Here is a 16,459-nt window from a genome sequence, read left to right on the forward strand (position 1 = left end):
CTGAATTTTCACAAATTTTATATTATTATGAGTCTTTGTTCTACGTATTTTCTCCTCTGATTTTACATACAAAAAGGTTAGAGAATCAAAACAGACTCGGCACCTGAAGATTGGCATTAATAAGACCAGCCAGCAGGTGGCGGTAAATCACGTCCGAACTGCGGAAAGCAGCGGAAGAGGATTGTCTTGTTTTTCATTTCCGAGTGACCTATTTAGCTTCTCACATTAGCATCAGTTGATAATCAGCGACTCAAACAATGGGGATAGCGTCAGTCGATATAGTAATTTTGTTTATTGATTAGGTCGTTTAGACTGTTCACCACAGATGAAGCTGTACTCAGTAAAATACATCTGTTAGCATGAAGTGAATGAAAATAGAGCAGTCGGGTTTAGCTTGTTTATTTGGGAAGGTGGTTGCGGTAGAAAAAAAGAATGATGTTTGTGCTGCTAGCTTCGTTGTAAATGCTTGTGTGTTAATTAGCTTGTTTATGCTAGCTGATAATAATTTCCTGATATATTATCGCTACGCTCAGAAAGAGTTTTCACTCTTTATCACCCTTGGATGTTCAACGTGGTGAGTATGTTCTAATGTAAATAGCCTACATTTATTTGCGTGTTTACATTTGATATATTCGTATCTAGACACCAGTTGGTTCTGTAATGTATTTCTTTTTCACGCAGGAAACTAAGGGGCACATTTTAACTAAGAGATTAATATTAACATAAAATGAAGACCGAGACTAAAAATTGTTTTCCAAAAAAAATAAAAAACGAATTAATCACAATTACAGATTAAAATGTATTCCGATGAAGAGGATATTTAGGCTTTTACTTTACTCAGATCTGACTGATAAGGCCATATGCCAATTTTTTTGTTGTTGTTATTTTTATACAGTTTAAAACAACAGTAATTTAACTGAGGTAGATCAAGTTATTGTACTGTAAGAGATTATTATATTGTATACAGAAATGTTTTGATATGATGTCTCACAAAAGTATCTTTCAGGGTCAAAATTAAACACAACTGTAATGTTAGAAACTACCTGCTTTTGTTTGTTTTACAATTGCTTCTTTGATGATTTTCTATATAATCAAAGTTATTTGTCTATTTCATGTTGGATCTAAATAACTATGATCTTAAAAAGTCAACTTTCTAAACCTGAACTAAAAGTCCTGAAAACAGCTAAAGTATTGCCATCATCCAAATTTCACTGATACTCACCCGCCTTGTTTTTGTGGTTGAATATGACTGAGGAAATGAGCTAGCCTGTTCTTCTGTACTGCAGTCGAGAAGCGAGCCCACACTCCCATGTCTGCGGAGGCTTCAGTCGGCGGTCATGATGCTGACTCCGTCCAGTCTGCCGTTCCCCAGCCTGCCTGCCACAGCACAGACGGGCACAGAAATCCGGGTCTGATGGGGAGCAAGTACGTCAAGTTAAATGTTGGCGGCTCCCTGCATTATACAACCATCCAGACGCTAAGCAAAGAAGACAGTCTTCTGCGAAGCATTTGCACTGGCGCAACAAATGTTACCATAGACTCTGAAGGTCAGTAGATGTGTGTCTGATAGCTGCTCACCTATTAGCGCATCTAACAGCGCATGATATTGTTTAATGTCCTTATTTGCTGGTCCAATGTGACCTAATCCATTTGGGGGGGAAAAATATGTTGGAACTGTATTACAGTCTGTCCTTTTCCCTGTTTGCAAATCTGTTTATTTTTCTGCAGTTTGCAGAGACGTATCACTGTCTGAGAGAAATGTTCCTGTTGCTTTAGGTTGGGTGGTTTTGGAAAGGTCCGGTCGACATTTTGGATTGGTGTTGAACTTCCTGCGAGATGGTTCGGTACCACTTCCAGAAGACCACAGAGAACTTGATGAGATCCTAAAGGATGCCCAGTTCTACAGGGTACAAGGACTAGTCCAACACTGCCTCAATGCCATGCAGGTAATTAGAAGATTTGAGATTTTTACATGTTTAGTTATTGACATCAAAAATGGAGATTTTAAAATGAGCTTGAAATTAATTTTAAGCAAGTTTGTCAATGAGCTCATCTGATCTGTCCTAACTAGTTTAGTTAGCTTCAATTAAACTGACTCACAATTTAAATACAATTTTATTTTAACAAAATATGAAGTCTGGAATAGATGGTCAAATAATTAGTAACAGTTCATCATTATTTGCTTTCTAATAACTAACAGGCAGCTTTTATTTTATTGTTCTTGTAACATTTATGTAGATCTTATTGTTTTGTCTCCATTTCATATAATTGGAGGATTCTAGTTTGTAAGAAATTCTCCTTAGAAAATTTGCTCTGGCCTCTTATTAGAAATGTAATGATGAGTTGTAATGTTAAGTTCTGGGCATTATTTTTTGTATCAATTTTTACTTAGGTTTTTTAAGTGTGAAGTCTTGAGTGTTTTTTTTTGTTTTAGTTGTTTTTCTGTGATGAATTTGAGGGAATTCCTAAAATATTTACAAAATCTAAATTTTTTACAGAGTGGTTTTCCTTAATGTAATAGACATGTCTCATGCACATTATTATAAATGAAGAAATGTACACATCTTTTTCTTACATATGTAAAAACATTTTTTTTTGTCTTTTACTTTTAGAAACAACAAGATATTTTCGAAAGTGTTTGCCGCATCCCAATGATCACATCAGCCAAAGAAGAGCAGAAGATGATTGCTTCATGTAGAAAAGTAACTTAAATCTAAATGAAACAAAAATCCTGTAGGAAAGATATTTTCTTGCACTTTACTGTTTCCCGTCCCTTTCTTAAAATAATTTTCAGTTTAATCATTTTTTTTATATTGTTGAGTCATTACAGAAATCTGATCTTGCTTTGCCTCATGTGTTCTTGTTCTCTATTTACAGCCAGTAGTCAAGCTCCAAAACAACAGGGGAAACAACAAGTATTCATATACTAGGTAAAAACACTTACTAAACATGTTTTTTCGAGATATACATTGCTGATTATTCTGATTATTCTCCATCTTGTCATTTTACCCTGTTACTAGTAACTCCGATGACAACCTGCTGAAGAACATCGAGCTGTTTGACAAACTGGTGCTCCGATTCAACAACCGTGTCCTGTTTGTGAAAGACGTGCTCGGTGACGAGATCTGCTGCTGGTCCTTCTACGGCGAAGGCCGCAAAATCGCAGAGGTGTGCTGCACCTCCATTGTGTACGCAACGGAGAAGAAGCAGACCAAAGTAAGCTTTGTGTGACAGGTTTCAGAGCTGTTGTTACATGTTCTTGACAACAACTTATTCACTAAAATAAGTTGTTAAAAATGTGTTCAATTCTTGGAAAATGTTCACATTTTGTCACGTTGCAAGTACAAACATTGATTAATTGCACAGTATAAGAATTTCTTGTAATGAAATCCTTATACTGGATACCATTCGAGACAAAGTAGTATTTGATTCAAAGGGAATTTTTTTATACAAAAACAAATCTTGAGTTTGGTTCACTTTTGTATTTAGCCCCCTTTAACTTTGAGATCCCAAAGTAAAAGTGAACAAAGCATTATTTAAAAGAGTAACTTGAAAAAGGTAACATCGTAGAAATGAATAAGGGGGCATTCATATAAAATAAATCATATTCATGTTTTTAGGTTGAGTTTCCCGAAGCGCGGATATTTGAAGAAACGCTCAACATCCTCATCTATGAGAACAACCGAACCGGTCCAGGAGGGTTGCACCTTTTAGATTCTAGAGGCTCGGGTTCATTGCTCGGAGCCGGCCAATCAGAGGAGGAGGGTGCAACGGGAGGGGACAGACGAGTACGCAGGATCCACGTAAGGAGGCACATAATGCATGACGAGAGAGGACACGGCCAGCAAACTGTGTACAAGGATTAACTGTGACAGAAAATATGGCATGGAAGAATTCAATGTTTTTTTTTGGGTTTTTTTGTATGTTTGCAAAATGAAACATTCTTTGTTCACAGTAATAATGAAGTCTTTACTTATTTCATGACATGTCTTTAAGCACTTGCAGAGACCCAGCGGTTGATTGAATTTTAAGTGAGGAGAGAGTTTAGTGATGTTTACAACAAAATCAATTTGCATATTTCAACAGAAAGTGTATAAAGTCAGCTGTGACTGAAACTGGTAGAATAATATTTCAAATGTAAGTACCTTCCTGCATGATACTGAATGAGCCTCAAAACCCATGTATCTAGTAGAGCAGACCACCTGCCATTTATTTGGGTGTAAATAGTTTGAACTGGCAGCTTTGTCTGTGTTTAATATGTAGGAAACATTTATCCAGGATGTGATGCGTCTGGTTTCTCTGTTGGAGGACGATGGTACTGCTGCACAGAGCCTGACTGACAAGTCGGTGAAGTTGAGCCTCGACATGTTAACACTGGAATTAAAAAGAAAAGCCATGTTTTTAGTTGTTGAGCAGCTCTGTTTTCTGTGTTTAAATTATTATAAATGCTGCTTCAAGCTTCTTCTTTTTTATTATTAATTTATAAACTTAATTTATTGTTTGGTATTTAACTTTTGTAAATTAAATCAATCTTTGTTACCTGATGCTTGAGTGAGTTTTGATTCTGCTGCTATTGAGCGCACTCTGTTGCTCTTGGCAGATTTTGAGATTGCTCCTCTAGATTAATGCAACCTGAACTTTTGGCTTTAGTTCAGTGTTAAAAAATGAGCTGTGACTGTTATCTTGGTATGTTTTTCTGAGCCATTTTCTCTCGTGTTTGTTTTATCTTACACCAAATCACAGGATTTAGCTTAAATTAATAGGTAATGCACTCTGTAAAAAGTTTAACTAGACTTGACTGTCATTTCAGGAGAGTTTAAGGTACTATTTCTTTTTTCCTAATCATCACTGGTGGCAACCTAAGCACTCATAAAAATAAGAAGGAAAAAACACATTGAATGCAAATGGTATGTGTGTATGACCTTGGAAAATGCACTAATTTAACTTCCGTCCTGGAAATGTTTGAAATAAATTGCTTATGAAATCCATCTTCTGCTTACTACTTTTTTTTCCTTTAACATATTAAATGGATATAAATCTTAAATGTGGTTGACCAGCTTTACACATTTGGGATAGCTTGATAAAAGTATTCACTCTACCTTCTCCAGCTGTAGCTTGACTAGAGTATGAGCCTGCTGATTTTTATTTTTATGTTGTTTATCCACTCCTGCTAGAATTTAGGAAGTGTTTAAAGATGCTAGGAGGTATCAGAGAGGTGAGGATGGACCTCTCCCCTAGGTTCAATATTAGCTTGTTTGACAACATCCTAATTGAAGAGTTATACTGCCAATGCAATCCAGAATGTTGACATTTGTAGCCCATGTTTAGCATTTGTCTGTGCAGTGGCTCTTTTGGAAAGGATTTCACTTGACAATCCTCTCAAGGCTGAGGATCTCCCTGTTGATGGGGCACTTTCTCCTTCCAGCCTTCATCCTTCCACTCGGTTTTCTGTTAATATACTTGGGTACAGAACTCCGTGAACAACCATCTTCATTAGCAGTGACCTTTCAGCATGGTCTTCCCCGTGATTATGTAGATTACTGACCCACAGACAGAGAGACTCAACAGCTCAGGAAACCTTAGCAGGTGTCTTTATTTAATCAGCTGATTAGAATGACAACAATTTTCAATTGTTGACTGTGTGTTCTATGACTTTGTATTTTTGTGCTTTTACCTTTTAAGACAATAACAATTTGGGTCTTCATTATCTTAAAGCCAAAATAAATTCACAAGAAAAAAAAGGCTTGGAGTATATCACTATCTGATTTATGAGTTTCACTTTATGAGATAACCAGCAAGAAATGTTACTCTTTCTCGAAATATTCTAATATTTTGACGCTGTTGGCAGAAAACGTAGGCCTTGTGTCCCGTAACTGCATGGAGAGTAGAGCATGGGACTCAAACGTCAAGACCTCATTTTATTTCAAAGGGGGCGCGCTTGATTCTACGTCACTTCCGCCTATGTTCGAGAGACCAGCCGCCAAAAACCCAGCAAGCGGAGTAGCTGTTCATGATGGTGTCAGAGCAGGAGAAAATCGATATCCGGAGGTTTATAAAAGGTCAACTCCTTGATGAGCCAGACCTTAGGTACGTTTAAATCTTATTATCATAAAGAAAAATACTAACATTAAAAAAATACGCGCTTTTTGTGGTCATTATTCATCTCCACGAGTTCTGTTTTTACTTGCTGTTGCTTCATTTTGATAAGGAGATGTTTGCTTCAACATTGACGCCAAACAAAGACATTCAATGTTTCATTTAGTTCTCTCTAATTGCACTTTCTTCTTTTAGTGGTATACAGTCAACCACATGACTGATCTGTCAATTGGCGACTCAGCATGATGGTGTTTTCAATTTTTTTTACGGTTCAGTCGTAATAAGCTGAGCCACCTGTCCTGATTATAGTTTTGATTGATCTAACTACATGTTTGAGAAAGGTTTATTTTATTCCTTACATATCAATCGGCCTCCTCTAGTGACAAACTGTTGCCACTGCAGAAATAGACCCGAGTGTTTTCTCTGTTTTGTTTTTTCTAGAAAGTTTTTTTTTTTTAAGAATAGCTGTTTGGATGTGCATTTAAATATTTAACTTGCTGCCAGTACATCTGATTTTCCCCACCGTGACACAATAAAGGATATATTTCATGCTAATCTTTTCTATTATAAAATGCCATGAATTGAAAATTCTAAATATTACAGACATTAAATTGTGGTAACTGATGACTATGGCCGTCCTCTATGGTATGTTGTTTTGACAGTTCTTCTATGTTTGAGAGGGAAAAAAAAGGTTTTCCCCTTATTTCTCAGGTTGGTCAAGATTTAGTGAGGGTCCAGGTGGTTCCAAACCAGACAGAGTTTTGTTTTGGGGTGCAGACATGTTTATTTATTTGTTTGTTTTTAATCCTTCCCAAGATCTGTGCTTTGACACAACCCGGTGTCGGAGGTCTGAAGCAAATTTCTTTAACTGTATTCCTTAGTTTTTGTTCTGATATGCATTTATCAGCTGTGAAACCTTAAATTGTATGTCATTAAAGATCAGTAAAAATCAGATGCAGCTTGCTTCTGAGTGTCTTTGCAAGAAGTGTAAATATTTGTGTACGTACAATTTATTTTTTGTTGCATATTTAAAATTTCCATATCTTCTTTACATATAACAAAAATGTTTGACAAAATGTTTTTACTTTTTGTGTGCATTTTTAAAAAAAAAGCCTAATCTGTGCTCACATCATTTGTATAATACCTCGTAACATTCAGTGGAATCATAGATTCATCTGTGAGTTGTTCCATCCTGCTCATTAAATGTGTTAATTTTCTTATTTTGTTTCAGCACGCTGACCTTAGGAATATTGAAAAAACGATACCTGGCTGAAGTAGGATGTGAATCATTGAGCTCTGAAGCAAGACAATTTATGAAACAAGTTGTGCAGGAAGAACTCATGAAAATGCAGGTATCTGAAACAAAAGGGTTGTCAAGCCTTTAACTGTTTGCTTCAAAAATAAGATTTTTATTTTTTGTTGTTGGTGAAGCAAAAAAATAGAAGGGAAATGTTTCCTGATGCAGAACGCTGCACCTGTATTATTGTTCATGTGTAAAATATTGTAGGAAGTATTTGTACTTCTCTTTTTGCAGTTAACAAGTTGTGTTTACTCTAGAAAAATGATGAGAATGAAAGCGAGCCGGAAACCAAAAAACCACAGAAGAAAAGAAAGAGAGAGAGAGAAAAAGAGGAGTTGGAAAGTGAAGATGAAACCGAATCCACAGCAATGAAATCACGATCACAACAGTCTGACTCATCATCAGGTATGAATTATGTATTTTGTTTAAATAGCCCACATTTAAGTCATTAACATGCTGCTGATTTGTTAACATTAACACTCCTGCATGACATTAAGAGCACCTCTCTAAGTACATCATCACCAATTAAGCATACGGTCTGTTTTTAGTTATGTTTTTATTCGTGGTGGCCTGAGAGAATATGTCACAGCAAAACTAAACTCTCAGAGTGTGTTAGAATAACCTGTTACAACATGAAATTATTGATTTAGTGTGAACTGAAGCTCTAACAGGGGTCTCAAACTCCAGTCCTTGAGGGCTGCAGTCCTGCAACTTTTAGATGTGCCTCTGCTGCACCACACCTGAATAGAATAATTAGGTCATTAGCAAGGCTCTGGAGAACCGATCTACACAAGGAGGAGGTCATTAAGCCATTTTATTCCAGCGTTTTTGTACCTGTGGCAAATTCTAAAAACTGCAGGACTACGGCCCTCGAGGACTGGAGTTTAAGACCCCTGCTACAAGCTAAAGTAGCTTCACCTTGCATGCAAAAGCAAAACATCTATCAATGGCATTTTTTTTGTCATGCTGCAGTGGAAATCCTTACTCTGTGCTTCCATATGATTGTCAGTTTTAAAAACACTGACAATCTTCAACGTGAAAAGTGTCCACCTTGCAGATTTGAAGGTGTTGGTTGGTGCATCTTTAGCTCTCTAGAAGAAAATTGATGTTCTCGTATTGTGATCATCATTTAAAGGTAAATTGATTTTACTGTAGTTCTTGGACGCCCTCGAAGCAGACTTGCATCCACGTTGTCTAATTTGAATCATTTTAGGAGTCTCGCCTCATTTAAACAACTGTTGCTACAACACAATAGATTAAATCTTTAGAACTACCAGACTTTATTTTAATTATAAATGATGGATGTTATTTCCTTGTTCTGGACATAACAAGAAATCAATATTTTGTAGTAGGTTTGCATGCTGTGTTTTGAGATATTTGGGGGTTGATCTTAAATAATATGGATACAGCAACTGTGACTGACATGAGGAAGTGTCACCAAGACTTTTTTTTTTCTTTATGATGTTCATGACAGATTCTGAAGACACGCAGAACCTTAAAGCAGGAAGTCAAAACAAAGAACAAATTAGATCTCAATCTAAAAATAAAGAAGCAGCAAAAGAATCAGAGCATGAGAAAAGCAAAAAAACTAAGCGCCGCGTCACAAGCGATGAGTCTTCAGATGAAGAGATGAATGAGTCAGAAGAGGATGGGAACGAGAGTCCAAGTCCGGAGGAAAGGGTGAAAAAGAAGGTCAATGCTGCTGAGAGCAAAGAGACAAGACGCGTTGATGCAAGTGGAGGGAAAAAAACACCAAGGAGCGACGAGGAGAGTGAAAGTGATTCGGACAATAAGTTGGAGAAAAGTGAAAAAATCAAGGATGATGATTCTTCTGCCAGTGAAAAAGGTAACTGTTGAGTGTATATGTTTTACCATTTACACAATAATATGATTATGCTTACTGCTGTTGAATGTCTTACCCTTGTGCCAAGTAGAAGAAAATGTAAAGAAAAAAAATGATTCAGACTCGGATTCGTCATCGCTCCCATCTTTGGACGAAGAGAAGAAAAGCGACCCAGAAAAAAATAAAAATGTAAAGACGAAAAAGAAAACAAAGCGGACAGATGAGAAGAACCGAGGCCCAAAGGTGAGCCCTTCACTGATGCAAGAAATCTCAACTCGAATGTTCATGCTTTCAGACTTTTTTTGAAATTTATGATGGTAAGATGACTAAAGAAGATGCTGCAGTATTGTTGTGATTTTTAAAAAAATGTTAAAACAAGTCTTCATCTCCTCAGCTGTCTTCTTGTTCCTGCAGGATGAAGACAAAGCAGTCATGCGACTCAAACGCTACATCACTCTTTGTGGCGTGAGGAGGAATTACAAGAAGCTACTGGACGGCTGCCGCTCCACTCGCTCCAAAGTGGCTGTTCTAAAGAAGGAGCTTGAAGATCTTGGGCTCCGTGGTCAGTGGGGATATGTTCCTCTCTTTTTAACCGAGAGTACAAAATCATGATCAAACACCTAGATGAAATCAATATAATTACATTGTGCTAACTGTTTCAGTACTACAATTAAAACGTACACCTCTGTTTATACTGAAAATGCAGATTCATCATCAGCCTCAGTCAATTGCTTCGTGATTTGCTTTGATCTGCAGCATCTATCCTCAAATGAGGGAGAGGAGAAAAATGCCAACAAAATTTGAAAGGACAAAAACTGTTTTAAATTGTCAAAGGATCAGCAGATGAGCTCAAACTGCTCATCTGCAGTTTTCAGGTTATTCTCTCATTCAGTATCTTCGGGTACTGAAAAAAACAATCTTAATGAGTTGAGATATTATTCAGCTGCCAGGACCTCTCTATTTTTTCTTACCTTTCGACATTAGTCAATAAAACAAACATCAATGTAGACTTGGTTAAATTGCTGTTATTGGAATTTAACATTTATTAAGGGTAGTTTGCTTCTTTAAACACTAAATTCACTAAATCAAATCACTAAATTATTACTCTGCCTTAAAGTAAAATGACTATTCCCCTCCTGTGTAGGTAACCCCTCTATTGAGAAATGTAAGAAAATTCGATTGAAGAGAGAGGAAGCTCAGGAATTGGCTGAACTTGATGTCGACAACATCATCTCCACCGAAGGTATGTTCTAAATATTTTTTTTTGTTCTTGAAGCCCCAAATGAGTAAGTGCCTACAAATACTATAATATTACTGTTAGCTGGTTGTTGTTTTTTGGGGGGAGGTTTTAATCCAGACACCCTGATCAGCCACTCATAACTTTTGAAATCTGACAAGTTTGGATTTTATTCTGTTCACATACACATAATAAATCTACTTGTCAAGGACATTTTTATATATCTTCTACCAATTTCAATAACTGAATAGTTGCATTACGTGTTTTGATCCAATATTGTTCTTATGCTGTTTAATAAGCTTTTGTCCTGCATAAGCTGATGATATGTCCACACACCTTTCGAGCAGGTCGGCCGAGACGCAGAGGAACCTCAGCCATGCAGGTACATAAGGAACCTCCCTCCTCTTATCAGCGGACTCTGAACTCTGATTCAGAGAGTGACCAGGAAAATAACGCTCCCAAAGGACGCAGAAAGATATCGGAGTGGGCCAACCTGCATGGGATCATCAGTGATGATGCAGACACTGACTGAACATGGGCTGTTCCACTTTTATACCATTTGTTGTTGGCTTGTACATAGGTAACACTTTCTTTGTTACTGGAAGCATAATACTTTTATTAACATTTCAAGTTAAATTTGATAGTGATTTTTTTTTTGAGTGCTCCGATTAAAATAAAAGTTATGATACATGATTTCTGATTTCATTTGATTTTAATCTTATACTTTAAGCCAATTTTATATCTGCCTGTAGATACCTTTAAATGTTGCAGAGGCTGATACAAAGATTGAAAAAAATTTCAGCATTTCCACAGTTGCCAAAATCTTCTCATGGTTTTAAACTGAAAATGCACAATAAAATCAAACCAGTGTATTAAAGGCTCACAGAAGCGTGATTGGATTTGACACCAAGAACTTAATAGAAGTTTATGTAAAATTGGTCTTCTAGTTAGGATTGCTGTGCATATACATTTATTCTACTTTTTTTATTGTTGTACAGGAGCTGTTGCGATCTGTTTTTATGTGCAGATTGCTTAATATTTCATCAGTTATTAGCTCTGAAATAAAACGGTTCTGGAAGTTGTTGGAAAGTAATATTATGTTGTTTAGATCGTTTTTACGTTGCATGAGTGGAATCTGTTTAGCTATATTGTGTCTTTCTGTGAACATGTTGGTGTACAGACAAAAAATATACAAATACATTGTATATTTATGCAGTAGCAGATGGGGTAACAAAGGGGGTTATTCTGAGACTTAAGTGTGTGACATAAAATATACCTTTGTATTGAAGGATCTAAAACGGTTTATTACAGGAATAAGTATATTGTATAGAATGACAAAGAAAATAACATGGACACAATGATTATTTTGAAGAAAGATCAAATCTGGTGCTGTTTGGAAATGTTTAATAAATATTTAATCAGAACAGATTCCAGTGAAGCACAGATTTGTTTCTGCCTTATCACTCCTACCTGTTCTTTGCTTTTTACAGGAAAATCAGCATCAGTTACACTGACACCAGTCCTGTTGTGTGTAACACATGCTACAATCACAATCTTTAATATGTTTTGTGGAGATGTTAGCATCAGGGCCGCTGGCCCAAGCCTCCATGGGGACAAAGCGGAATTTTATTTTGGGGCCCTATATACCTGCTATTAATGTGGATTGCTGCAAATCAATGGACGATTAGATAATTTGAACAACTGCTATAAACTCATTGCATCTCTGAATAGTGCTGTTTATGTTATCTTATATGCATATCAACTAGTGGTTTCAAAAACAACAAAAACCTAGTATGCTCTGTACTTAAAATGGAATACATGCACACATATTCATGATATGCTTTGATTAAACTAATTTATAGACTAAATAATCTGAACAGCCATGACAGCTATTGTTTTTATTCTGATGTTAGAAAGTTCTTAAGGTAATGTCTACATGGGTTATTTTGTTTGGGAAAGTTATTTCTGTTCTTGTGTAAACTAATCAGTTATAATTTTGGTGGGAGTGTAAATAACCCCAAATTAAGCTCCCTATTTGTTGTATTCCCTCTTTGGCACTTATCGGGTCTGCTACATTATTACTTTAAACATAAGTACGCTCATCATTAAAACTACGAAATTCTAAGATTTCATATAATTTTACTTAGGATAAAATACCCGTATCCGGAACTTAAGTCTGCATTCAAGAATACGGAACGTTTCGTTGACGGACCTGTCCGACATGGTTTTATGTCCGCTTTCATTGCTTCAGGTCACTGAAGATTTTAGTTTCTAAAGCTTGACTTAACCGGAGTTCATTATTATTATTATTATTATTGTTAATATTATTATTTATTAATATTTTTATTATTAACGTTCAGGACGTAAGCGATTACTTTTACTGTTGCTCTGTGTATATATAGGATTATTTCAGATAACGTTACACTATAAAGAAAATGAGTTTAGTGATTTAGGTTAACCAGTCCTAAATGCTTTTTAAAAAGACGGGTCAACATCAAACCAGCTTTAATTGTATGTAGCATTCACTAAATTGACTGTTTTTCTCTAGATAATTATTAAGATTATATTGTAAGTGTGCGGTCCGTTTAATGGTGCCGTCTGAATCAATAATAGTAGGGATAAGTCTTCTCTTTGCATCTCCTCGTTAATTGAAGAAATATAGCCTGTAATCTGTTACTACAGTGTCATAAACTGGTCTTGTAGTCCAAACCGTATTGACTTTATCTTCTCCAAGGCTATATATTACGTGGACCCTTTACGTCATGGGTATATAACATTTCAACTGTGAATTGGACTCGACTCCCGCTCATTTCTTGCATAAATGGATGATGACTCACCAGATGAGGTGTTTACTGACTTCAGGACCAGACACCTTGGAGGTTGGGGTGTTGTGCAGATAGCTGCTGGCACTGGGCTTGCTGTCTATGTGATGTGGGTTGGAGTCCTTCAGCCTGGCTTTCGGAGGGTACCACTGAAGCTACAGGTTTGATGTGCATCTTTCTCAAAACTTAGAAACTGTAGGAGAATGTTTGAATATGCTCTGAACATTCAGTTTTTGTAGGTCCCTTACATCCCTGCCAGCAAAGCACAAGTAAAAAATGTGATGACTTTGATGAGAGGTCGAACAGGTGATCTAGTCGATTTGGGATCTGGTGATGGTCGTATTGTAAGTATGATTGTATTAACAAAAAAATCATTTCACCATACTGATTATCAGTTTTAAGTTGTGCTCCTTAACCATTTAGGTTTTGGAAGCCTATCAGCATGGCTTTAGCCCAGCTGTTGGCTATGAGCTCAACCCCTGGCTTGTTCGGCTAGCTCGCTTTCATGCCTGGAGAGCAGGTTGCTATGGAAAAGTGTCATACAGACAAGAAGATCTCTGGAAGGTTTGGTATTTTTCACTTATTAATAATTCTACCAAAGCCAGTTGTATAAACAAAGTTTGCCACAGCCACCAACCCCCTTTTGACCTTGGGATTCCATGCATACTAGAAGTTACACAGAACTGCCAATATGAACCTTTAACCAGAGAAAACCTCTCAAATCAAAACTGGTATTTGGTCTGTCTGTATTTATTTATGCGGAACTTCTCAGGTTTAATTGCAGCTAAAACTGTAGCTTAAAATTCAAAGCTTAAAAAGATTCATAAAAAAGGAAAAATCTAACAGTTAATATTACTTGCATATTAGTGAGTACCGAATTAATAAAGATTGAAATGTTTACTTCAGACAAAAACTTTATGCTTGCTTATACACTAACGGTTAGGTATGTATATGCGTTTCACTTGTCGCCAGTCAGAACTTCTTTGATATCATCAGTGACACATAAGAAACTACATTACCTTAGAAATTATTATGAATACAAAAACACCATTTTTTTTTTGTTTTTTATTTTGCTGTTTTTTTTTTGTTGTTGTTTGTTTTGTTTTTCAAATGTTTAGGGTGTTTCTTGCTGTACTGTTTCTGCCTAAACCTGTTGGTCTATTTACATTCCTCTTTGTGTCCCATCTCAGGTCGACTTGTCAAAATGCAAGAATGTCACAGTGTTTCTGGCTCCAAGTGTGGTAGGTGCTGTTATGAACGCATGGCTCTTAGCTGGAAGAGGGTGTGGTGCCTCCTTTTACAGATATTACAGAAACTAACTTCTTAAAACTGAAGGTCCTCAGGCAGGTTGACTCATGAAAATGTTTTTAAAACACTTACATTACATCATATGTTAACCAGGGCCTACTTTATTTGTTATTTTGTTAATGAAAATTGAGATTCTTACCGGCATTACCTAATATTGTTTTAGTCAATTTAGGTACACATTTTAAATGGATTGGATTGGGACAATTGGTTCATCATATTTTTTATGATAAAAGTCTCATAAGGAATCTAGAAATAACAGTATTAATGAAGATTGACTTTCTATTACATGTAGGTTTTTGAGTAATGTCTGTCTTTACTGTATTTCTAGCTGTCTTTATTACAGAAGAAGTTGCAGGTTGAGCTTCCGGATGATGCCTTAGTAGTGGCCGGCCGTTTCCCCTTCCCAGACTGGAGTCCTTGCAGGATTGAGGGGCAGGGAGTGGACAGGGCCTGGTCGTACAGCATGCAAGCACAACGACAGCACACAAGTCAAAAAAATGAAAACCTCAGGCCAACAGTAAGTGATTCTAACAAGAAACTGGTTCAGGAATAACGATGGACTTTGAAGATAAACTGATGCACTTAGTCAGAATGGCAAAGGTTAATAGACTGACTTTGGGTTAACCATTCTGAACTAGTGAAGTTTTAGGACTCAGTTTGACAGTTAAAAAAAATAAAAAAAACAATATACCCTCCTTATGTCATTTAATTGTGACATCAGTTAATCTTTACAAAGTTTTCAATGTTACACTCTTGTTTATTTATACAGGTGCTAAATTAAGACGCTGGTTCCATGGGTTTTATTAGACAAAATAAAACCCATGGAAAAAAGGCTTGTGGAGTGACCATTGGTATATTGATTGAGCTTTGGAGCAAATTTTACTAGAGAATAGCTACTCTGCTTGAAATCTCCTACTTTCTGGGTGTACTGTAAGTATATTTACTGTTCTGTGGAACTGGATTTATATTATTCATTTTGTTTTGTTTTTTTTACTTGCCATATATCATATTTTAGCTCAAAATATTCTGTTGTTATTAAGGACAGTAAAAATTGCTCTTGCATTTTTTATCTGCACCATGATAAAAAAAAATTTTCATGTGTTCTATAAGTTGTTGTTTTGCTGTTTAAACTGTATGCCAATAACTGATGATTAAAGGTGCTGTGTTGTGACTTACGATGTAGATAAGTATCATACGTTGATACGTTGATATCATATTTTGGTTACAATGCAAGCAATGGAAACCAGATTCTTATTTTCATGAACAAATAAAATTCACAGTGGTGCATTAATTTTCGTATTTAGCTCTAATGTGTTTTTATGTATTACACACTTGTTTTTTGTGTATTTTTTTCTGACAGAGATAACCTTATTTATGAAACATACTGTATTTTTTTTCCTAAGCTATAAATAAAAAGTATTGCTATTATCTTTCTATGGCTAATAAATTACCTTTTAATGCAGAATGTCAGTGTTGACTCAGTTTATCTATTTTGACATCAGCTAAGTGTTTCCCACTTAGTATTTAAGATAATTTGTGTGATTCCCAAGTCAGGTAGTCGACTATTTAAACCACTGTCTTTTTTCCCCAAAGTAAACATAAGTTACCGTACATATCAAGTTACACAAGTCACCACAATTCAGATCTTCCGTTTTATTTTATTGTTGTATTGTTTCTTTCGTGTGTGTGTGTGTGTGTGTGTGTGTGTGTGTGTGGGTGTGTGTGGGTGTGTGTGTGTGTGTGTGTGAATTTCTTCATTCAATTTTTAGTTTTCAAAATAAAAGTTCCAACATATTTACAATCTAATTTTCCTTCCTGTTAAATGGAGATGCAGATCCTGCACAGTATATTGA

The 16,459-nt window shown here is 36.1% G+C and overlaps 3 protein-coding genes across 5 annotated transcripts; all 3 read left to right on the plus strand.

The window, feature by feature from the left end:
- Positions 1-181: 181 nt before the first annotated feature.
- kctd13 (potassium channel tetramerization domain containing 13) lies at positions 182-4,988 on the plus strand. The gene is made up of 7 exons (XM_028042986.1): positions 182-574; positions 1,287-1,547; positions 1,777-1,946; positions 2,613-2,702; positions 2,878-2,930; positions 3,021-3,216; positions 3,621-4,988. Exons 2-7 carry the CDS (start codon positions 1,310-1,312, stop codon positions 3,864-3,866), a joined length of 993 nt encoding a protein of 330 aa, XP_027898787.1. The 5' UTR covers positions 182-574; positions 1,287-1,309; the 3' UTR covers positions 3,867-4,988.
- Positions 4,989-5,940: 952 nt separating this feature from the next.
- Positions 5,941-11,904, plus strand: hirip3 (HIRA interacting protein 3). 2 transcript variants are annotated; one of them, XM_028041359.1, is made up of 8 exons: positions 5,941-6,087; positions 7,328-7,448; positions 7,654-7,801; positions 8,871-9,242; positions 9,328-9,482; positions 9,654-9,801; positions 10,384-10,482; positions 10,824-11,904. In XM_028041359.1, the coding sequence occupies exons 1-8, from the start codon at positions 6,011-6,013 to the stop codon at positions 11,006-11,008; spliced, it is 1,305 nt and encodes a 434-aa protein (XP_027897160.1). In that variant the 5' UTR covers positions 5,941-6,010; the 3' UTR covers positions 11,009-11,904. The 2 variants fall into 2 exon arrangements, with proteins under 2 accessions (XP_027897160.1, XP_027897161.1); XM_028041360.1 differs by having other exon boundaries at positions 9,331-9,482.
- Positions 11,905-12,683: 779 nt separating this feature from the next.
- On the plus strand, positions 12,684-16,068 carry antkmt (adenine nucleotide translocase lysine methyltransferase). 2 transcript variants are annotated; one of them, XM_028042130.1, is made up of 6 exons: positions 12,684-13,089; positions 13,205-13,459; positions 13,538-13,642; positions 13,722-13,862; positions 14,489-14,539; positions 14,935-16,068. In XM_028042130.1, exons 2-6 carry the CDS (start codon positions 13,298-13,300, stop codon positions 15,157-15,159), a joined length of 684 nt encoding a protein of 227 aa, XP_027897931.1. In that variant the 5' UTR covers positions 12,684-13,089; positions 13,205-13,297; the 3' UTR covers positions 15,160-16,068. The 2 variants fall into 2 exon arrangements, with proteins under 2 accessions (XP_027897931.1, XP_027897930.1); XM_028042129.1 differs by having other exon boundaries at positions 12,684-13,459.
- Positions 16,069-16,459: the final 391 nt, after the last annotated feature.

This window comes from Xiphophorus couchianus, chromosome 16 (genome assembly GCF_001444195.1).
Source record: "Xiphophorus couchianus chromosome 16, X_couchianus-1.0, whole genome shotgun sequence".
In the NCBI taxonomy this organism is placed as follows: Eukaryota; Metazoa; Chordata; class Actinopteri; order Cyprinodontiformes; family Poeciliidae; genus Xiphophorus; species Xiphophorus couchianus.